This window comes from Battus philenor, unplaced genomic scaffold, assembly GCF_028537555.1.
Source record: "Battus philenor isolate CCGP_79_NKW_IND1 unplaced genomic scaffold, ilBatPhil1.0.hap1 SCAF_13, whole genome shotgun sequence".
NCBI lineage: Eukaryota > Metazoa > Arthropoda > Insecta > Lepidoptera > Papilionidae > Battus > Battus philenor.
Genome location: NW_027181675.1, coordinates 12,437,444 through 12,462,737, shown reverse-complemented (window position 1 = coordinate 12,462,737; position 25,294 = coordinate 12,437,444). Strand labels below are relative to the sequence as shown.

Sequence of the window (25,294 nt, the reverse complement as noted above, 5' to 3'; positions counted from 1 at the left end):
TTTGAAATTTACGTAGTTCTATTTAATTTAGTATTCAAGATATAATCGTCTAGAATAGACAATAAACGCTCACAAACTTGTATCTATTTTCCACCATATTATTATTTACCAAATTCAAATTCGAAAATTCTTTATTCAACATGTGATAGATTACATGTCTTGTTGACGACAAGTTGAGTCTACCACCTGTTCGGATGATAAATGCGTCAAACTTCAGAACGGGCAAAAGAAACAAGCATGTTTAGTAAATATTGAAAATAAAATACGTGTTATATACATTATAAAAAGAATTACTTATTTAATAGACATTGAAAAGGATTGTATGTGCTATTTATGAAGTCATTAACTTTAAATTTTTGTTTAACTTTAGCACACGAAATAAAAATAAAAATCTTCGAATAGTCATTACGGGCACTTTCGAGTCGTCATTCAACATAAAATGTCGGCGTTGTTGTCTCTACAGGAAGCTACCACCAGCTCGAATGGCAGCTCTGTTGAGAAGAGCCGGCTGGAAACTGAACAGTTGCTCTTTACAAATATAGTTTTATAAAGACTGCTTGTCAATAATCATCCTGAATAGGTATCAACAACATTTATTTCCACTCATTAACATCAGTATAGTATATTTGGATAGAATAACATAATTTTTTTACTAATATTTATTTAAGATTGGTTTTAAATCTCTCCAATGGTGAATCTGAAATTGATTATGGATTTTTTTGTACACCACGTTAACCACCGAGTCTTTCTTTGGACTCGGTGTTTGGCACTGGTCGGTCTAACATCTGAGAGTACCCCGTGGAGGAATGAAACATATGTAGAGTAGATTAACGGTCGTAGTTGTGTTTCGCATTATTTACAACGTATTTATCGTCAGGATGGCGGGCGGTGCACTTCATTGCACGACTACTGCTGCATAGCGGAAGTAGCTATATATGTCCCTTTCTTAGTTAGGATGAACTTCCGCAAAGTAACGCTTGAATCTATTAGATAGCATATACGTTGTCTATATTTATATATGCGTATATTTGTCAAATCGATAGTCTAAATTCAATTACACAAAACATGTTCCGTCTCACTTTGTCACACAATGTTCATGAGTACATTCTTACACATAATAATGAGCAACATTTTTTTCCTTTAAGACGTTTTAGAACATAAATTTTAAATAGCTTAAATAGCTCTTTCAAGGACCATCATCGTGTAAATTGCAGCAGCATTACTCTACAGTAGTATGCCTTGAGATACCTCTGAAGTTCATCGAATTGGATCTTCCTTGTCACTCTGGAGGGATAATAAAATATTTATTAACTTAATCATTTTCATTTTCAGTAATAACTGCCTACTGCAAGGCATAGGCCTCCCTCAAAGATATAGGGAGGGATATACCTTAACCGCCACGCTGGACAGGCGAGTTAGCGATCGCAGTGTGGTGTAATAAAAACTTGTTTGTGAGCAGTGACAGTCTTAAATAATTAATGCACAAAGTGTGAATTATATAAGATTTTAACCCGCCAATCGAACGCGCGATCTACAATCGCAAGCCCCAATCCGCTGGTTTAACACCGCCCATTGTAATCAGATTACATTAAGTATAGGCGTCAATATAAAAGTTTGTAAAAACAAAAGGTATAAGTTTTCACAGGATGGGCAGCAGCGTTCTCTGCGTACCATAATACCACACTGCAGTCGCTGGTCTGTCTGCCGTTGCGACCATGGTATTTCTCCCTAGATATCTTTAGCGAAAGCCTAAGATGACGATTAAGGTTTTAATTTTATTTAGTCCGTAAGGAACCTTTTGATACCTCTGAGTAAACTGTCACGGTTAGTTTGACCAAGGATATAAATATTCTTAACTATATGTTATTCATTTCTACTTTGGTTACGTTGTCGCTAATACACGCGGGGAGATGTGACTTTTCAGGTTGTCCTGTCGTCGTGATCGCGTTGTCAGATTACATATCGGATCAGATAATTGTTCTAAACTTATTATTATAAACACCAGATTATTAAAAAGGTATTACCAAGGTTAGACAGTTTAAAATAACTTATGTTTTCAGCGTTGTTAAAAACTAAAAAAAACCTACTAAGACTATTTCTCCGACATATATATCTTGAAAACTTAAGTGTTTTTAAATTTCTTCAATAACATTTTTTTATGTTATTAATATTTTTTGTTATATTACAAGAAAAAGAGGTTTTAAGATAACTCAACTAAAAATTTAAACTTATTGTCCCTAATGAGTATAGGCTTCATCTATAGATTTATAAGTTCTAATCAGAAGCCGCTTGCATCCAGGCTTTTTGTCAACGCACTTAACAAGTTAGTTTATCCACCTTGTCAGTGGACAATTATATCAATGTATGTATATTAGCAAATATCACTTTAAAAGTAAAAAAAATATATCCACAAACAGAAAGGATTTCATGATTAAATGGAAAAATGAAAATTCTGTTTCACTTGTTAAAATATTACAAACATTGCATCTTATTTCTTCGCTTACGCTGTAGTTGTAACCGGGGTGTTTACACTGAGGTAGAGAAATGGAAATTTACCGAGGCTAAGGATTACGGGTAAACATACGTGGGTCTACGTCTTTCTCTGAAAGCGAACCGTAGATTACGTATAATATATTACCTGATAACGTTTCCGCATGTACGTGTTATTTAATACGAAGGGCTTGTAATTATTGTTCACTATTCTTATTTAACTTCCAATGGACCACTGTAAAGGGTTATGCGTAAGCTTTCTCTGCGAAATCCAATAAAAGAAACAGATATGAGGAGATTATTAGACCAAAGAAATAAACTGGCTAATTTAAGTGGCACTTGACAGGCCACAAAGCGCGCAGAACTAAAAGGCCTTAAGGTTTTTAAGGTGGCAATCACGGACCAGCAAGGTGGACAATTTACTTTGTTAAGATCTTTGGAAGACGCAAGATGCAGGCTGTTTCTAACCGGTCCTATTAGAAATCTATGAAGAAGCCTATATCTAGTAGTGGACTTCCTATGGATAAAATAACAATGATGATTTTCGTTTATGTTATATACACCAATACCTCACTTTGCGTCGTGGTTGCGTTCCAAAAAAACACGACGCAAATTGAAACGCCGCAAAGTGAATTAAGATTTTCTATAGCGAACCATGTAAAGATCGAAGATTGTTTCCAGGGTTACGAAAATTCTACTTTTTAAAAAGAAATTTGAACAAAGTAAACATTTAAAAAACAAAAATAATATATAACATATAACTCTGCCAATAAATAAATTGGAATAATATATACCTTTTTTGTAACCAGAAACAACACGTTAAAATTTAAATAAATTTATTATTCTCTTTTAAAAAAAGCACAAGACACTAAATTACAACACACTACGTAATTGAAATTAAACTCCAAAAATTGCAAAAGAAAGTGAAAATAAAACTGTATTAAAATTGCGTTGATTTTTAGTTAGAAAGGGAATCCACGAGTTTTGATGGCATGGCGCAATTAGAAACAAAAGTGTTGCCATCTTTTGAAAAAAAAAGGAAATTTCCAAAAAATATTAAAGACTCGAACCCCAAATAACGCAACCTCGAAAATCTAACGACGCACAGTGAAAATTAGTACTAATCAAGCAGCGACGCATCTTCAAAAAAACTCTTAACGAAACGGCGCAAAGCGAGGTATAGGTGTATTAAGGTTTTTTGCCCTTTATCCATGACGTACAAGTCAGGGACCAAACTTTTGGTAGCTCATTTCTCATAACATTCGGAGACTATTTACTATCCTAAGGAATGAACATGTTTTTTTTAATAATTTTTATTATTTTATTTTTCTAATTAGTCAAAGATGATATGTCATCACAACGTCTCAGATTGTCTTTGATCACATAAATTCAATAGCAATGTGTGTTAGAAAATAATATACATATTTATTTTTGTTTATCATGTTATTCTCGACCGACGACACCCCTATGAATGTATGCAGCCCTGCTTACACGGATGGATTATACTTAAGCGGAATTCGGGCCGCCCAAATCCTAATCCAGCATTAATTATGTCTTTATCGAAAATTTGGAACGAAATATTATTTTTTAACTTTTCTGCCTTGTCCCGCATAACAGTACAGTCTATTTTTTACCAGATTTTGTAATACAACATCCTGTAACTATAGGTTGTTTGGTTATAGGTGTAAAACCTTTAAGAGAATCAATATACAGCACGTTTGTCGGCAAAAATCTTTTCAGCTTTAAGGCTTTTAAACATATTTTAATCATCCTGTATAAAGTGATTACTTTGACATTGGCTGAGTTTTTGTAAACATTTGCCGTTTATAGAATCAGCTCTTGTCAGTGCTCTTTTAAATCACGTTTCGTTGGTGAAATTTCTTTTCGAAATTTTCTTCACCGTTTAATATGGTCAACTAAAAGACGCATTTGTGTCATGTTATGCTTTATTGATTTAAAAAAGGCTCTTGTGCAAACGGGTATTTTAAGTCGTACTGATAGGACCGTCAGCAATTATTTAAAAAAAATTTCAAGAGCTGGCAATTTCGAGTTGAAATATAAAGACTGAGCAGCTTCTCAGTCGACACATACTAACAAAATGAAAAATGTGGGTGTGTGTGAGCTGTAACACCAATTTCCAATCACATAGCGCGTAGTATATATTAGGGGGACCGGAAAGTAATGTCATTTTCTTGAGTTAAATTCACACGACTACATTTTTAACAAGGTTTTATTTCCAATCAATAATGTATTCACCTTTGTTATCAACAACCTTTTGTCATCTAGTATACAAATTGTCAATGCCGGAGCTTTAAAAAGCAATTGTTTTTTCTGTAAAACATGTCAATAGAAATTGCATTACTTTCCGGTCCCCCTAATGTATTTTTGTTCTTTCCACTGAATCAATCTTCACACAGAATCACCTGTAATCACTAATAAAAAGGAAGTATCTTTAGGTCAAATAAAGCCGTCGGAGGTAAAACGTGTGAAAATTAGAGGAAAACGAATTTCACAAATGCGAAATAAGCACAGATCTGGATCCGTGAGACGGAGAAAAGGAAACAATTGCGTAGGCATTGTGAATAGTTAATCAGGTCCAACCTTTATACTGGAGAAAATTAAAGCTGCCTATTTGAGCGAACATTTTTCCAACAAAATCGTGTGCAAACTGGAATTTTAAATTAAAAATCAGATACATTAACTATCTCTGTAGTAATAATCATGCTTAAAAGAAAAATACTTAACTTCATTCATAGATTTTAGACTCCTGCACCGTAATTCGGGATTAGAAAACAAAATATAATATTTAAATGTATCAATTGCCATCAGATCAAACTGAGATAAAATACCATCTTAGACCCTTTCTCTTTTTTATGAGTAGATATAAATGAGGGCTTATTTTCATATACAATATATCTATATGAGACGTAACTTCTCATTATTAAACTTACCGTACGGATATCGGGTACATTGCATTGTAGGAAGAGGGGCCAGATATGGTGGTTGGGATTGAAGACCCACGTAGTAGGTGTAAGTAAGCCTCTTTGTGTGTTACAGTTCACCTATCAGACTCCTCTCGCTACCTAACCAAATTTTAAAAGTTACTAAAGATGCTTTGGAACTACTTCAATCAGTTGAAGTTAAAATCTTGAAAATGTTATGCAGGGATTTTTATTAGACCTCTCACTCTTACCACGGTCATATACAAATTCACTTCCTTACCTTCCTCAAAGATATCTATATGTGTCGAGGAGGCGATATACCATAAACGCCACCAAACGGGTAGGCTATCGCAGTGTGGTATTATGGTACGTAAAGAACGCCGCTGGCCATCCTATGGAAATTTGTTTATGAGCAGTGGCAATACTATATAATTAATGCACAAAGTGTGAATTATATAAGATTGTATCCCGGAAATCGAACTCACAACCTACGTTCGTTGAGCTACCACTGCCCAACCTAGACTTTATTTCTATTTGTTTCGTATTCGTGTACGTGTTCACTTTACTCGTGTGATCTGTAGGTATATTTCTTTCCCAGAATACTGTAAGGTCTCTCCATACTTTTTTTTAATGGAATTCGGCGTTATTTTACCGAAGTCCATCCTAAGTAAGAAAAGGACCAATATTTAGCCACTTCTGCACATGCAGTCGTAGTCGTGCAACAAAGTGCTTCGCCCGCCAGCCCGCTATTAATTTGGCATGCGGCAAACAATGCGAATCACACTACAACCACCGTTAAATCACTCAACGCGTATTTCACCCCTACACACGGCATCTTCAGGAGTTATGTTATACCGATTAGTGTTAAACACAGTCTCTCAGTACCATACGTTTCAAAGTTCTTCAAAATAAGAAAAGTTACCGTCTAGAAGACGTCACCGCTGTTTCATCATGGTACATCCGTATGACATCAGTAAAATGGTAATTATATAAATTTATCATAAACCATTGCTTTGGAAAATTTTTCCAATGTATTTAAAATAAACATGAATCGTAAAGTTAAAAATGAAGTTTATAGTCACTAGACTTTGTTAGGACCTTCATAGGTTGTTTAAACTTTTGGATGTATTTTAATAAATTATTAACAACATTATTTCAGCCGAAGGTCATCCACAGCTAGAGATAGGTTTTCTTTAGGGATTTCCAATGGGATCGGTTGGAAGCGGCCTGACCCCAGTATCTTGCGACTATCTTAATACAGTCATTGTTTTACCTTAAGGGTGGATGTCTTCTTTCTAGAACTTACGACTCTAAACGCTTTTGCCGCAATTTGTTCTGCGTGCTATATGGCCTGTTTACTGTCACTTCGACTTGTATGTATATAACTATGACAGTAACTTCCGTTAGTCTAATCTCCTCATTTCAAAGTCGTAGAAAAATCCCAAACAAAGCTCATCACCTCTATTAAGCGCGTTGACCGACTGAGTCTACCTATAAAGTCTAGACTAGTTACATATCTAAAATGGATTAATAATTAATAAAAGAATTTTAACAAAGATTTTATTTCATAATGAATCAAATACAAAGAAGATTAATATAATGACATAAATTAAATTAACTGTCAAGATATTTGACTTCTCTCGTTTACGAAAGCAGGTTTGTAGGTCAAAGGACGAAGTTTATATAAGTCCGTTACGTTTTACGCTTGGGAAGTTAAGATGGGATCGCAGTCTGTTGATTTTTATCAATATGATACCTTTACCTAATGGTAGCCGTGTCTTTCTTAGATTTTTAATGTTTACATATTTCATTACCAAAATCTTAGTTCAAATATTATACTTTTTATTGACTCCAAGTTCTAGTTATCTGTTCATAAGATAAATATCCCCGAATTGTAAATAGTTGAGATAAATTCAGCTGGTCTATATCTTTGAAAAGTATTTAAAATTGCATTTTTAATTAACACTCAGATAGCCTGGAGGCGAACACATAATTTTTTAGGCGTGCGTCCTCCTATAACGACATTTGCAGTGTAATCCGTAGCACACATTCGTATTTGACATTTTTTATAATCTAATATATGAAGAATTCTAATCATTATCTGCAATCCTATTGTAAAAGCCTTGTTAACATTCGATAATATTCCAAAGGTAAGATATCAAGATTCATGATATTAAATCCAATAAATATTTTCACTAATATTCGAACAATAAACCATAGATACACGTAATACATTAATCGGATGAAGAAATGATAATTTAATTTGCTACAGCGAAAGTTTTTTTGATGATTCTGGATCGATTTTGGCCGTTAATACCATAATATTAAGACAGTTTTTATAAACAAAAATGCCTTTGCTTCAAATATTTACTTTGTTCGTGAATATATATAACACAGAACTATAAAATAGTCTAATTCCTTATCAATTTTCGAAGACATTATAATAATGTGTATCGTTCACGTAATTACGTTTCATGTTACTGTCCACTACGGCCACAATACTTTTTAAAGTTTAATTATTTTTATGCATTCGAATTAAAATTCGAACATCGATTTGAATTTGAACGCCGTCAGTGAGACGGTCGTTACCGTTGCGTTCAGTTTAAAATTGAAAATACAACACGATTTCAAATAGAATCTATATATCTATAATATACACAACATCGATCACTCGTATCTATTATCTTCCCCGCGACAAAAGTAAGAAGAAAAACGTACACGGTTGGTAAGCCTTCAGCCTTCCTTCACCCGCTAAAGGCGGATAAACGTAATAAGTACAAAGAACATGTACTGTGATTGATGGGTAGATTTTTTTGTGAATATACGTATGCGAATTTGTGGATTTCTTTAATTATAACAGAGTAACAAAAAGCGATGGTTTTAATCTATATTACCACAGAACAATATAAATATAAATAATAAATAGTTGTTACCCCACTTTTAACTTAAGTTTTATTAGTTAATATGTAACCTTTAAAGTTACCGATATATATAAAGTATTCATTGCAGAACTTAAATACAGTTTATTACTAAAAAATCTTAAGTAATTATTATAAAGATTATCATGCAGCATCTAAAAATGGAACGGTTGAAATTTTTTCATCAACGTGAATGTATGTAATGTTGAAAAGAAAAACTACTTCTAATAAAGGTTAAAATTTTAACCCGCTTAAGAATAGGGTAAAAATAAATGTAATGTTAATCATGAATTTATGTGTTATCTTTATATGAGAGAATCTATTTATTACGGGCTATTTTTCTTCAGAAATATTCTGTATGAATAATTTAACATGTTTTAAATGTGTTAGATTTTTTAACATTATTTTTTCACATTAATAAATTAATTGATTTTCGTAGATTTTTTTTATTTGTTCGTTTTGAAGATTAAAGTCGTATATACGACCCAAATTCACATGTACCTTACCTTCTGCTAGTTGATCATCTACGGCTGATAATGATGCGTCTACTGCTAAAAAAACTACAATAAAAAACCGCAAATGACTCATGACAAAACCCTTTGGCAATGTTTTATGTCATTAGACAAATATATGTTCAAACTTTGGCGAAATTTTCGATAATTTCTCATTCTTCCAAGTAAATTATTTTATAAAAATCAGCTAAATAATACTCGCTTTTCATATTATTATAATGGTAACATAAATCATTGCCGACAAAACAACCAACCAAATCAAATAGACGATGGTAATGGTCTGGAGTGTAGAAGCATCTATACATACTCTCATTACCTGACTTACACTCCTAAAGCTACTGGTGCTAGCGCTCCGAGCCTGTAAGAAGAAACATTTGTTCCTATACACCAAGCACACATAGCTCAAGTCACAGCGACCAAGAAGATTGACATGCTGTTTGTGTTCATCTATACACATGTAATTCTGTTTAAATATGCTTATGTTTCTTTTGCATTCATTCGGAAATGCTTCGTGATAAAAGTCTTTATTGTTGTGCTATTATTTCTTTTCCGTTATTTTTTTAATTACTCTATTTATTAAAAAATTATTTGTGTCTAATTACTGATTTGATTTTGTTTTAATTTAATATAACCTTGTTGAGCACTCTTGTATCTGATGTTAACATCACATAAAAATATTTTTAATTAAAATTGTAAACTTTCCAGGTATAAGTATTAATATCGTTAAATAAAGAAAAAATATACAACTAAATACAATAATAATAATAATACAAGGAAATAGGTGAACATAGAAGGTACTATAATTGTCAAGAAAAAACGTTTTTGGATTACAAGATACAGATAATGTGAGTTGATTACTGTCCCATTTATGTCCCATAAATAATTCTTTTAACAAATTGTTTCTTGGTTTAAAATTAACTTTTATAGGTAAGGACTGCTCCATATTTCGGAATTAGTCGCACAGTTGTCATTGTATAAAGTTGTTATTAAACTCCGTTCCAAATTTTCGATATTATGCAAAATGAAGTATATATGTATATATATATGGTATTTGATAGCAAGAACATTATATGTCGTCTTAATGTAGCCTGGGCATAAAGTTATTAATTATGACATTCAGTAATATTTCAAAATTGCATATATAATAGTAGATTAGAAATTACAAATGCAGGTTGTTAACAAATTTATAACAAAAATTATTTATCTGAAAATAAATCAAAATAAAAGCTAAGAATGTGGACTACTGTGTGAGTTTATTCTATTTAATTGAATTAAATAGTGTACAGATAAAGAGTATAAGGTGCTTATAGACAGGAAGAATAGTTTGTGATCTATCCAGCATATCTACCTTGTTGGTCTGGTATACATAAAACAGTCAGTCATGTGATATATGCACATTTATTTGGAGTTATATACGAGTTGCTTTTTAATGTACGTAATTGTTTACAATAGGGTTGATAAAAAAAACAATTTCAAATTAAAAATATAGATTAAAAAAGAGTGAAAATGCAGATTTAATTCAGATTATACTTTTTACTCGGATGTAACTCCAATGTCACAAAAACAAAATCAATTAGGCAAGCATTTGTCCAAAGTGTTCTGAAATACGAAGAGATTGGGAAACAGTGAGTAAAATAACATTTACTTTGCCAGAGAAAAGCAATAGAGAAGTCTGCAACCATCGCAAGTGCGTCTTTACTTTGTATATTTTACACAAAAATAATAATTTAAAGTATTTGCAATAGCTATTGTAAAGAGCACTATGATTGCTTTCAAATAAGTTGACCAATAGAAATAGTTTTAATACGAAAGCATCAGTTAATTTTGAGTTCTAATTTCAAATTTGTTACGATCTAATTTCAAGATTAGTTCCGGATTCCTATTTCAAATTTGTTTTCAGATCATAAAATTTAAGAAGATCTAGTCACAATTGATTTCGGTATCCTTTTCAAATTTATTATCATGTAAGTACCTAGTATATTTCATATGTTTATTCCAAATGAATATTTTTTCGAATTCTTAATTCCAATTTGTGATCGTTTAAAGTTTAAGATAATTTCTTTATAATTTGTTGCCATCCAAACCTAATAGTCTGTTTCGTTTTCTTTAATATTCATTTAATTTTGAAAATTGGTTTTCTATTTCGAATTGCCCAAAATTCCTATTAATTTTAAATCCTTGTTGGAAAATCAGTCCAATTAATAAGACCGAAAGATTTTATACACATTCTCACCGTTCCAGCTGCTTTTGCTACGTGATTGTGTTTCAAACTTAAATGAAAGCAATCAGGTTAAACATTAAAAGCATATCCCAAGACATTCAGCCACACCGATCGTTTGCTAGAGGCACATGTTCACAGGGTAAGGACACACTGGCCTGTTGATTTCCTAGGATTTAATTATAAATTAGTGCTTATAATATCTTAAACACACTGCAACCTGAAAAGAACATTGAGTAAATGGACATAGATATCAGTATTGATTACAAAACATCTTTAGAACGAAGCCCGGAATATCACTAATACTTCACACCACTTACCATTACACAAACTCCTTCTTCGCCTTGTCTTTTTCCTGTTATTAAATGTTCATAAATTGTATGAAATTAAAATATAGTAAAAATAACTATACATTAGTTTCTGAGAAATATTTCTGTCAAAACTAATGCAAATTTGGGTATTTTTTTTAAAAAAGAGTCTATCAATTGTTTGCTTATTATCAAAAGTGAATTATCGCGCTAGAATCATAATTTCGCTTAACGTTTTAATATTTTGCAGTGCTACCATGATTTGATAAAGGTGATAATGTTTTATTCATGATTAAGAGCTTAAAATATGTGAGTAAATTATGATTGTATATATCTATACTATATATACGAGTCGTTAAATGGAAGAACTATTAATAATTGTAATAGGCTATGAAATTGTACCTAAAACATTCCAATCCCCTTTTTTGGTTAAAAATTAAGAAAAGTAGTTTTTGGTGTCAATAGATAGTTTACTTTCTTTTTAATTTGTTCTTTTTTTACACCTTTAATTGAGAAAGTAGTTTCGTCGTTTCGGCCTAAAGACGTCCACTGTCACACAAGGATTAATTCAAAGATATCTATGGGCGCATATAACAATTGCCAGGCTTTTCAGGCAGGTTAGCAATCGCATTATTATATTATGGCAAGCGAAAGACGTTGCTGCCCATCTTCTGAAAACTTGTTTGAAGGCTGTACAAATCCCTTATAATTAATGCAAAAATTATGAATTATTTAAAATTGTATCCCTGGAACCGAACCTGTGACCCACGATACAAAGTCTTCTACCGTTGGACTACCACTGCTCTGTTTATTTTAATTCATATTCTATTACCAACACTATATTGATGACGCCTAATTGATATCAATATTATACTTTCTGATATACTAACAATGCATTAGACATGTACTTTAAAAGGTTTTTTGAAATAATGTCAAATTTATAAAGCACAGGAATTTATAATTCCGATTTATGACGTCAAATAAACCTGAAGGTACCTATGATTTTCTGAATATAGATCCCATATGAAGGTATATACTCTATGCGATATTACACTGTTATCGAGTGTTCACAACGTACATTCAGGGACGTAGTGCGTTCAATATCCGAACAATTAAAAAGGGGAAATAAAGTTCTGCGTTGCCGTAGTCATCGCAAACAATAACCGCCACCGTTGAATACACTCGCCACATTTTATCCGGAAACGCAGCGAGCGCTATCGGAGCGGAGAGCGACAAAATCCAATGGGCTGAAAACTCGGATTGTATTCACACAGCGGAGATAAATTTTTTTCTACAAAGTTTTTGTTTTATATTAATACTCTTTTCTTCGAACAATACTTTAATTTTTTTTAATTTCAACAATGTATATATTTTATAAAAAAAATATTGAAAATTTCTTGTTGTATAATAGATATATTAACATACATATTTTGCCATGGTAGACGTGGTGTAGGTAGACTCTAGTTATATAAAGTCGCTGGATGTGGGGAGTGCAGGACTGATCGTTGTGGCGATATTTGTGGCTTCTATCAAATGAGACATATTTTGTAAACAACTGTCATTGTTAGAAACTAATTATTGAGGGTGGAGTAATAACAACGACTCTACTCATGAAACTTCACACTCATACGAATGCGGTGTTCTAAAGTCAAGCACCACATAGTTCGCAAACCGCTTCATTTTCGTTGACAGCGGATTTCGTCTGCGCCTCCTTCCTTGGCAAATGCGATCCAAGATAGGCACCGTATCTCATCTTTGATCGAAGAGTACTACTCACTCTCTTACATACTCATCTCCTCGCATCATACAAGTTCATTTCCTTGTACACCCATACGCGTATAGTCTCTCTTAGTGCAAACATTTCAACTGACGAAATCGGACTAGTTTCATTTTTTAATTTCTGGGACTCTTCAGTTTCGCGAACACATTTCAGATGAAAGTGCAAAAATCTCTGTGCTAGCAACATTAACATAAACAGATATAATACTGAATATAAGCAAGTTGGTTATTGATAGGAGTAAATAACGACAAACCATCGACCCAAAGTAAAGAAAGAGTCCTCAAGATAACGCTGTCGATCAAAGGAAGATCTTCAGAGACCGTGTTGTGTCCGAAGTGTGTAATAATCACCGAAATAATATTAGTAATATCATATATATCAACAATAGGCTTTAAAAGAAAATATATCAAAATAAGACCCACTTTTATTTAAAGAGTTTTCTTACTCTTTAAATCTGACTTTTGTGTTATAAAATTTTAATGTATTCGTAAACAGTGAGCATTATAAGGATGTTTTTTTTTTTTTTTAAATTTGTCATTTTAGTGTAAGCTGTTCATTTCGGTTCCTTATTTAAAATATGTCATCAGCCAATATTACACTTAAATTTTTAATCTTTTTCAAGTTTTAGTTATACTAAATTTTGCAGTGTCATTTTAAATTGATACCGTTTTACGTCATAAAAAACGTTGGATCCTTATGACAAAATTTGTTACAGTCTAAAGTTTTAATTAATATCGCATCTGTATTTCAAATGTTTTAGGTCTTAACTATTTTAGAATTTTTATTTTTATTTTAACATCGTCTAAATTCCCTGTTATTTTTAGATATTGATTATTTTAAAAATGCGAGTTAATTTCAGACATTTGTTAAATCTTTGTTATTTTCTAAATTTACAGTTGGTATCAGTTCACTGGACCCTACGTAAACCAAAAATTAATATGTTAACGGAAAATATTTTTATATAAGATTTAAAAAATTAAATAGTCCACATATCACTACACTATCTGATTACAGACCATGACGAATAATTATGAATTTAAAAGATATAAAAAGGAGTTAAAATGTTTTAAATATTGCCGGTGTTACTTTGTTAACTAATATATATGATTAATAAAGTTTAAGGAACTAATTTAACAAAAAATAGGCATTTTTTGTTGTTATTATTAGCAGAAGTTATTGAAATGAAACAGCAAATTTTCTTATGGCTTCTGTGAAGTTAGATTCCGTGTTAACTGCAATTTTTATTGATTACTTCTATGAAATTTTACAAAGGAAGATTGTTTACTTGCTTTAAATATCTGATTTGAGATACCTTAAAGGTAGAACGTATGAGTTAAAAGGGAATGTGTGGAAGACAACTTATGTAACCCACCTTCAGTTTGCAAGAGAAACACAATCGTGTTGTTCAAGTTTATCAAATAATATTATAAGTACAAAAAAATTAAACTTTATTTACAGATTTTTTTTAAAGTTATAAAAATATTCTCATGGACTTCGTAATGATTTAAATTATTTTAACTTAACAATGTATAATTAGAATGTACGAAAAGAAACTTGTATGATGGCGGCTCGAGCCTCGAGATTCTGGAGAGAAGACTACGGACAGCGGATATCTTACCACATGGTGGAAAGTCGACCATGGGAAGGTCTTCAGAAGATGTTGCTGGCCATTCTAAGCCTGTCCTATTGGAAATCTATAGTTGAGACCTGGATCCAGCTGTCGATAGTCTACAGCTGAATGAAAAAATATGGCTGAAAACAATTCTAAATTTAGTTTTGCATTTCATTTTACCAGTGATATTACCAATATCACCGATTAGACATAGCGTATTTTATTGTAACAATATTGGAAGATTAATACATAAGTTTATTTTATAGCGATACATAAGCTTGCTTTATAGAGACAAACACGAGTAAAGCAACGTAAATAAACATAATTTCCCGCCACATGCGTGTTCCAACACGACAGCCACGGCGATCGGAAGTACGGCCTTCAGCCGCCGGAAATTTGTCCAGCGCCACAACATAACAGATACACTGCGTAATTTGAACCCGGGACTTGGACGATGCAAATAATTACACAATGGAAACGAAATCATTATTGTATAATAATGATTTCGTTTCATTTATATTACGTGTCAAGGTTAATGGAATTTCAAAACTCTGGATATAACAACCGATGCTACACCTTCGGTAGAAAAAAAATTAAAATAGAAAGGTAATTAAAACCTAAGAAAAGAAGGAATTAAAAATATAAAAATGGTAGAAGTCACATGACAACGATTGTCTAGAAGAATGAAAGAAGCAAGAAAGAGAGCAATTCCGAGAGATGAAAGAGAAAGAGAGTGAAAACAGGAAAGATAATGAAAATATCCCATTCCTAAAAATAAGATAAGGGGACGAGACGCCCCCAGTAAAGGGGGCCATGAAAATGGACATCCAATAGAAAGTCTACGTGGAAGTTCTATGTCCAACTGTGGACATGGTTGCTGTGGCTTTAACATTAGTTACCTATCTATGCATAACATTTTAAATATGTAATGATTAATATTATAGATTTATGTTACAAAGCTAGTCATGTATAAAGAGGTTTTTAACAGTTTTATTGTAACGGTTGGACTGCTACGAAATTTGTGCAAGAACACACGAAAACTGCGGGACAAATGTTGTCAAAAAAAACTCCTACATTTAGATAAATATCAATTAATTATAATAAGTCTTTTTATACTATAAAGAAACAATATACACATGTTTTTTTAATTCTATGTAAATTAAAGTCATTTTTTTCTTAAATGAGTAATAATAGTGTTATCATTACTATTCCTGTCTGTTCTTTCACCTGAAACTTGCAACGTAAAAGCGCTGCGTCACGGTTTTCAAGTGAAAACAATGCAGCGCTTTAAGCTGCGTAGCATTCAAACAGGTAATAATGGCTCTAATGAGACCATTTTATAATTTTCCTATCTGTTATATATATAATATAACATATATAAATATGTGTACATATATATATATAAAACATATATATAACATTCATGAAACCTTACTTAAACTTGCTGTTGAACAAGGTTAAAATAAAAATAACTCATTTTCTTCTGACACTGTCATGCAACATAATGGAAGAACTATTAATTATTTTTGATGACTAATTTAGATGGACACGCACACAGGCTTAACCAACATGCATACACATATACTCTACACATAAACATCACAACAACACCATGACTAATTTTAACATTTGTACTGATTCGTAAATTAATTAGTAATTAATATGGATCGATAAAAAGATCTTACATGTCTTTTTAATTAACATATGTAGGAAATAAGATCTCTTTTTATAGAAATAATTTATTATTTGAAGGGAATTTTGTGACATGTAATACTTTTTCCACGTTAATATACATGTATTTTAAGTATATAGTATACATAAGTATTTTTGTATATATGTTTGTGTGTATAGTAATGTATGTATATACATTCTAGACTGCTCTCTCCTTAATGTCTTTTATCTCCATTCAAAGGTTCTTTGGTAGGAATCACCTCAAGCGATAAGTCCGCCTTTTGTACCTTTATATAAGTAGTTTCTTTTTTTGTGTTTATTTTCTATGTATGTGTACAATAAAGTAGAAATAAGTAAATAAATATGTCTCTTTATTATTATGCTTTACCATGAACTTTAATCTAAAATCCAAGTAATATGACTATGTGTGTATGTTAAACTGTTGGTTTTTTCATATGATTCGAAACCTTACTCATATTTTATTTTATTTTTCAATGTAAAAAGTTAAATGTAAAATTTAACTTTACGTAATATTAAAGTAGTTCGAATCTAAGTGTGATAGACAATAAACATTACAGTGAGGTTATTGCACAGTAACTTATTTTATTAGACACGTTATATAATCATAACTTGAACTCTTTTTGAATAGAGGTTTAAATTTTTTTTTTTTACTACAACTCGCCTGCTAAGTTTGGGTTGGTGGACATACAAATATGAAATTTTAATTATTTCAATAGTGGGAAGCGCACCTTGGATGCGCACTGATGAACAACCTTAACAAAGGTCACCGGAAAACACTGGATGAAGGGCGCTTCCAACCGGTCTTATTAGAAATCGTATTTCCTGGATGAGGCCTATCTCTAAAAGGACGTCATACGGCTGAATTATTGCAGGTAAATTCAAATTAAACTTTTTTTATTTTCCATAGATATCTACTTACCGCTATTACTTCAAATGTAAAACTTTCTCATTCTTTTACATTACAGGTAATAAAAAGGCGAAACTGGGCAATATTTCTTAAATATAGAATAAGCGTTAAGTTTAAAAATGAAGACATTATCAAACTTTACGGATTCATTCCAATTAAGTTCGTAGAAAGCCAAAAGCGGTCTCGGTATTTATGGAAAAACCCACAAAAACAATGAAAACCCATCAAAAGCAAAATTCGTTAACGCCTGCGATTATTTACTGCTAAAAAGCTCCTAGGGAACAAGCAAGTGAAGTTATGATGGATGACTATCACACCGACAGGATGCGTTCAAAATTTTAAAATATATTTTAGTGAAATTGGTTTAATTACGAGCAGCTTTTACAGTAAGATTTCCCAAGATTGGTACGAATTAATTGAATATGGTTGTTTGTTCGTACCGGTTAAGAAAACAATTCTCCTGGTTTATATGCGACCTGTTTTTTTTTCACACTACGATAAACAAATGACGTTTAACTAAACAACTTCAAAAAGTTAAAACGATAACGTTTCATGTGTTAAAACTCAATTAATTTAACAGAGGGATTGTAAGTCGTGTTTGTCTATTCTACAAAACTATATATATAATAATATAATCTTCACTATTAATTAAAACACACTAACGAAATAATAGAATATATAACAATAATCATTTTCAAATTTAATTTACCAAATTAACTTTTTCTTGCATTAAAGCTGTCGAGATCAGTTGTAGTTTCATTGTAGTTATAATATATGTAATGAATATTTTTTTCTATATTGATCATGGTAGCACTCTTAAAATATTTAACAAAAATACTTAAAGAAATTACTTTTTTAAAAATTTGTTTTAGTTAATAAATTTAGCCAGCGACGGTGTAACAGGCGGCCTTGACGTGGCTTAACGCAACTTAATGAGCAATTTCCGAACCAACGGATCGACCTGGAGGTCATTAAAATACACTTTCGTTCATAGTCATTTTTCTAACAATAATATTTTACAAAGAAATCTTTAAAGTAAATTGTTATTAATTTTCTAACTTGTAAATATAAATTCATATTCGTAAAAAAATTAAAATTATTATGAGATTTATACCTTGCTTCTATTCCTCGGGTCCCTGAAGTCTTCCTTCGAAGCCTTCCTTCTTTTATCCTTCAATATCATACGTGCTGCCGCGAACGCCATCTTAAGTCTCAAAAACGTTTTCCTCTCCGATGCCACTCTTATCACAACAGCGTGACTCACTTCAAAAAGCTTGAAGACACTTTGCACCTCGCTACTCCACAGCTTTATTGTTCAGCACTTATTATTTAATTATATAGACTCCACTGCAGCCAGTTTAGTCCAAATTATTTGATGATCACAGATTATATAGATAAAATTGACAAATTTAATTGCTTTTTGTTATGTTAATTGAATGTTTTATCACTTAATAACGATCACTTATTTCGACTTATTGCCTTTTTCGTTGCTCACTTGTTTCTAATTATCATATGATAACTTTTCCAGACTTGTGGTAGATTAAAAACATAACCGTTAAATGTTTATGTCTGTCTTAAATTGTTTAAGTCCATACTATTCAAATAAAAATAGATAAAAAGGAAGAATTATCTCTCAATAGACATTAACTTCGAACTTTAGTAGCTACGAGTATATAAATAAAATATAAATTAATGATCTCTAGAAAATAATAAACGCGTTTCATGCAACGATAACTGCTTCGTAAAATATTAAACCACGATATGCTTAGTTCTACATATGAAAATAAAATGATTAAGAAATACCTTTTTTTAAACAGACTGCATCAAGTAAATCACAGGATTCAGCCAACAAAAATCATCTTGTTTTCGGAATCCTTACCATAAATCCTTAACTAATGAATATAATGATTGATAATGTATTTTTAATGCAATGAATAGTAATTTTTTGTTATTGTGCACACATTTAACAGGACTAAAATATCATACGAAAGTTTAATTCAATGTGAAACGCTTAGTTATTTAATAGTACATGTAATATGCAACGATAAAAAAAAATAATTTTCATAACAACAGAATTACACAGAAAGACTTAACAAAACACCATACTGCCTGTTCGTAAAGCGAAATAATTATATAGAAATAACATTTTGTAAGTGTTATGCTGAAAGAAAAAGCTAAGCTAAGCTAAACGAAACAATTTGATATTCGCATGAAATACGTAGTATCGGTATATAAGTTATAAACGATGTGTATGTAGAACTTATTTAATGATTCTTTGAAAGTAATATTTTTAGTTTTACAATAGTTTAGATTGTAAATTTTATGAATAATTAAATTTATTGTATAAATATCATGACTAAATCGACGAACGAAAATTCTTCATTTTTGAATTGTTGACACTGAAATAAATATACGGTTTACCGCTATTCGTTTAAATATAGGAATAAAATAAACTCCTCTGTGACTTTCTAGAAGGTATCTAATAATAATATTCAAATGTTTAGAACCTGAAGTTCTCTAAGAATGAGGTATATGGAGAATCAGTTTTTTATTATTATAATATGATCTTCATGACTGTCCTCTGCTGTTCTTCCAAAACAGTACAGTACGAAATGATGGCACGAGGAAAAATAAATAATTAAATAAAAATTAAATAAGGCGAAACATTAGCTCTGAAATTAGTACTAAATATGTTAATTTATTAACGGGTTATTTTCAGATAAAAAAGGTTCTTGAATGATGACTTCGAGCCGGTAGACGCGGCGTGGATATGTGGACCGCCGAAATAGTTCAGGTCGCGAGAAGTTCCTGGATTTAGGCAGCGAAGGACCAGTCATTGTAGAGAACTATGGAGAAATGAGGAAGAAGATTCTGATAAATATTTATTTTTGTTTGATTGTACTGTTGTAGTATCATAAATTGCTTGATTGTAGTACCACAGAATATTTTATTAAAGATTCAAAATTATTTGCTAAAAGTGTTATAAAATATACAAATTGATAACATATATTTTATTCACGTATAAAAAATACGAATAAGACTTTTAATAACGAGACAACGTACAATAGGTAAAGAAAATTAATAATACAAGAGCTTGCCTCCTTAAAGAAATTGCTCGTGAAATTTAATCCACTCGCGAAGGGGCTTTCCTTAGACAATACAACCTATTCTCTACCTTACAAAACCGATTATGAACAAATTGCAATGTCGATCTCATTACGCGGGTCTCGAGGAACACGAAGGCGCTATAAGAAGCTTAGTACCGTAGTCGGACGGGCAATTCCCATCTCGTTAGCGTCAACAAGGGTGTACCTTAAATTGGAGGTCAAAGTATCAAAATATTTCTTACAAAGAAATGATAAAACGTTAAGAGAGCTGCATTGTTGAAATCGTCTTAATAAACCACTCAAGGAGTCAAAAAAGATTCATAACGAAATATGATTTGATTTATATTTAAGCAGTGATGAGTTGGAGATTTATTTGAAATCGAAAAGCTAGCACAAATACACACATGTAGTCACATGTATACGTACACATAGGGACATTAAAAAACACATCAAAAGCTACGAGTACAAGCAGAGGCAATAAAATGTAGTTTTTGAGATTTCCTTTACAATTTTTGAATTTAACATAATTTAATTATTTGTACTTTAAACCTAGGTTTAAATTATAATTTGTATAACACTGCCTGCTGTAATATAGCGAATATCAATTCAGAAATCTATTTTAAAAAATAAAAAATCTGTTATAGATAATATCGAGAAGGTCTAATGAAACAATAACTGGCACAAAAGAACTACTAAGAATTTTTTTTAATAATTTCTCATATTATAAAATCGCTCTTACCTATTCTCAAAAGAGTTATATGAGAAGGAAGATATAGAAAAATGAATGAAAGATTTTTTTACTTGTATCGCTTTCATCTTGCTGCAAGCCTTCGAAAAACTACCATATGATAACAGGTACAAATGAGAGGCTACACGAGGTTTTTTGACCTAAACATCATCTACATTTCCCGAAGGCAGGGCACTTATTATAGCCTCAGTACTTAAGTCTTTCGTAGCGCTTCCTTACAAACGTAATGGTTTTCGAATTTCTGTCCAATGTTCTGTATAATTATTAATGTACTATAGATCAACACGTAACCTGGCTTCACTATTTAGAATAAAAAATACAGAAATAAATTTGGTCAAAATACACCTGACGCATACACGTAAATTATGTAACAATGGGTCAGCAAATTAGTGGATCTGAAACAATTGACCAATAATTCTTCCGCATTTTTCAAACTCCTAGATATCATTATTATTATTTCAGCTGTATGTCTAGTGCCTGCCGATAGACACGAATATAAAACAACGTACACATTTAACCTATTATAAGATACAATTTACTCATATTGTATCCATCAGTAATATCAAAGTATATGTACTCATCTAAACTTATGTATATTTATATTTCATATTCTATTATTTATCCATAAATATTAAATAAAATAAGTGGTTAACAATGCAGTGAAATGTGTGTTTCATATGTATGAACATAATTTATAGACAAATACACACATTAGTCATGAGTACAGTCATGTACATGATATATGTGTGCGTTACTTGCGCAAACTAAATTTCTATTGTACATCATCGTCGTCGTTTCTGTCTATAGATGCCTAATGCAAAGCGTTGGACTCCCTCAAATATATCCATGAGCAGATATAACATAATCGCCACGGATGGCGGGATGGTTGACGATCGCAGTGTGGTATTATGGTACGCAGAAAACGCTGCCGCCCATATTTTAGAAACTTTTTTATGAGCTTTGGCAATCCTTAATTATTGCACAAAGTGTCAGTTATATAACATTGCATCCTGGGAATCTAACTCGCGACCTGTGATCGGAAATATCAGTCCTCTACCACTAGGCTACTAATTCTCGTACCCTACTGTATGTAAGTAAAGCTTGTCCTATTATTGAAAAAGATTTGTTCTAAATATACAGACATAATTTAGAGCCAGATACATACATTAGTCATAAGTACAGTCATACGCATAACATATTTGTGTGGTACTTCCGCAGAGAGAAGTCCAATCGTATGTATTATAGAAACGCTCGTCCTATTCCTGGCGCTGTGCCAGCATCGCTTCGCAGCTCGAAAACCACCCAAGGCGATACTTAAAAGGATTAGTTTTTCACAATCCCATTTACGCGTGCCTCGGAACCAATCCCTTAAAGTGAAATGCATTTGTCGGGTTTCATTAGCGCAGCGCTGCGTGCCTCGGCGCGTTAAAGTATTAAATTGGATTGCTTTCATAAATCACGTTATAAACAGTGTTATTTTATAGCATTGTAATTAGCATTGCTATAAAATATACGTTAAGTTTAGATGTAAACAAAATGTAATCAATTACCGCTTCATAGAAATCCGTATACGTTTAAAATACAAGTAATATCTTTCCTTATTGTGTTACATATAAGACTGATATTAATAATTAATAACTCATTAAATATTGAGAAATCGAGAATTTACGGTTAACGTTCTTTATTTTTGTAGTAAATCTAAAAAACAAGCTTGAACTCTTTTTTCAAACACAAAAATCGAGGGAGCATAAATGATGATAATCAATTGCACTCATTACTGCGACATTTATGTTTATAATTAAAGAATAACATTTTGTTTTACTAATTTTAATTGAAATTTACAATTTAACCGTTGCGGTAACTATGCATTAAATGCCTTTAGTTTAAATGTTTTGTCATGTAGTTAAGCTACCACGGCGGCTTCGATGTCGTGGACATCAGAGAGGAGTTGGATCGGTTGGAAGAGGCTTGCATCCAGCGGCCATCCTTTAAAAGGTCGTCTGTCCACCTTGTGGAAGAATGTCCTGCTCTTGCCTGGTCTACACTTCACAACCTCAAGGTCACAGCGATCATATGTTTTGCGCACTTTACAGTATTCAGACTGCTACTTCAATTGCTTTTTGTATAGTAAATTTACAAGATCAAGCTAGAACTCTTACTGGAGTACTTTCTGGTGAAGACATACATCCCGTATGTCCAACAATGGAATACATTTACGAAAAAATATAAGCTCTTAGACCAGTGGCGTAGCTAGGGGCGGCCGCACCAGGCACCACAAGCAGGGGGGGCACCAAAGTTGAAAATATTTTTTTTTTAATTTTTTTTTAATGATGAATAATGAAATGTTAAAAGAAAAATAAAAACCATAATTTAAAGTAAATAATATAAAAAGAATATCGAATTTTACTATTTTTGTGCTAAAAAAGTTGTTAAATAATATGAATATTAAAAAAAAGTAAACGGTTGCAAATTATAACATACACAGTGTTTAAGCCTTTCATTCGTAAAACACAAAGTGTTTTTTAAAAGGGCCCTAAATCACAAAACATGTATATCTGTGTTCATGAAATGTACAAAAGAAGATATATATGTGTTCGACATTTAAGGACATGATCCTCTCCCTTAATGTATAAACAACAAAGATGGGTTCATAAAGGGTTCAAAAACTTCTGGAAACAAATTTTTGTATACAAAAAGGGTGAGGATCATGTCCCTTTATGAAAAAAAATAATTTGATTCCTTGAATATTTTAAAGAAAAAAACAAAATAAAGCTTCGGATTTTTTACTATTTTTATGGACAAAAAATAAAAAGTTGTACCAAAATGTAAAAAATATATAAATAAAGAATTTACTCTTTGTTCATCTGCCCCGAGCCCCAAATACCATAGCTACGCCACTGTCTTAGACTTTCTATGTTTAAATTTTTTATATAATTTTATTGAGAATACTTTTGTATTGTATCTTTTTGATAATGCACTTTATTAGAAAGCAAACGCTAACTGGACAAAGCTTGTGTTTGATAGATAAAAAAATGGTCAATATAATGTATACATATTTTACCCAGGTCACACTGCTTGTTTATGGCGCAGGCAATCATGATAATTCTAGACACATTAAGCACTGGACGCGATCGATAAAATTTCACTCCATCAATGTTTACGATAAAATCAATATGGATGGTGTTATGCGGAATGTGTCTACTAGTCGATTCAATAAAATATTAATAAATGAATTAGAAAATCATTACCATTATAAAGAATACAAAAGAAACATTGTCTGGAACCCAGGCTGTCTTTAAAATCACATTTCAAAAATATTCAAATCCTCGCTATCGACTAAGATCAGTACTCCTTTTGCTTTTGTCCCACAGTGGAAACATTGTAGCATCCACAAGAGTAAAGCACACATTTCTTACATATAGGTAATGTTCATTTTATCTATTACGAAAATTGTAGATGAAACTATTTTTTTCTTAGGTTTATCTAAGACGCGAAATTTACAACAGGCACTATTGTCAAATCGTGATATATATAGTTATATAGGTCTTTGTCTACGTTTTGAGGTATGCCTATAAATTATCAAACAGTAAAAGTATATTAATAAAAAACTCGTTAAAATACTTTTCTTGTAGTTCTTAAATGACTGAATGTAATTAAAAAAGACTTGAATGAATTTGTTGTGAGTTTTTCTTAAATTAGGGTGTTAACAACACACGTAGACATATTTTAAGTTGAAGAATGCCATTAGAGACTAATTTTATGTGATTGCTATCAAAAGGTGGCATTTTTCATCTTCTAGCATTCATCTCATGACGAAAAGTATTCATTATATATGATATTAAATGGAGATATATATATATATATATATATATATATATATATATATAAATGAATTAATATCATATGAAAGTTACAGTATTAAATTACCTAAATCTAAGGAATAAATTACCTATGACTAGGAACAAGTGGGAGCCATCCTTAAAAGCAATATTATATTCTATAGAAAACTAAACGTTTATCACCTCAATCTCGGTGAATTTATAAATTTCAACGTGCAAAC

The 25,294-nt window shown here is 31.6% G+C and overlaps 1 protein-coding gene across 3 annotated transcripts in view; it reads right to left on the bottom strand.

Annotated features, from left to right (window-relative positions):
- LOC137933226 (calmodulin-like) overlaps positions 1-18,583 on the bottom strand; it is an 82,887-nt gene extending 64,304 nt beyond the window's left edge. For 2 of the 3 annotated variants that reach the window (XM_068777081.1, XM_068777084.1), the window contains exons 1-2: positions 18,494-18,583; positions 9,179-9,220 (exon numbers count right to left, since the gene is read on the bottom strand). In XM_068777081.1, coding sequence (XP_068633182.1) covers positions 9,179-9,220; positions 18,494-18,583 — 132 coding nt within the window. The remainder of the gene's footprint in view (positions 1-9,178; positions 9,221-18,493) is intronic. The other variant, XM_068777083.1, reaches the window with a different exon arrangement.
- Positions 18,584-25,294: the final 6,711 nt, after the last annotated feature.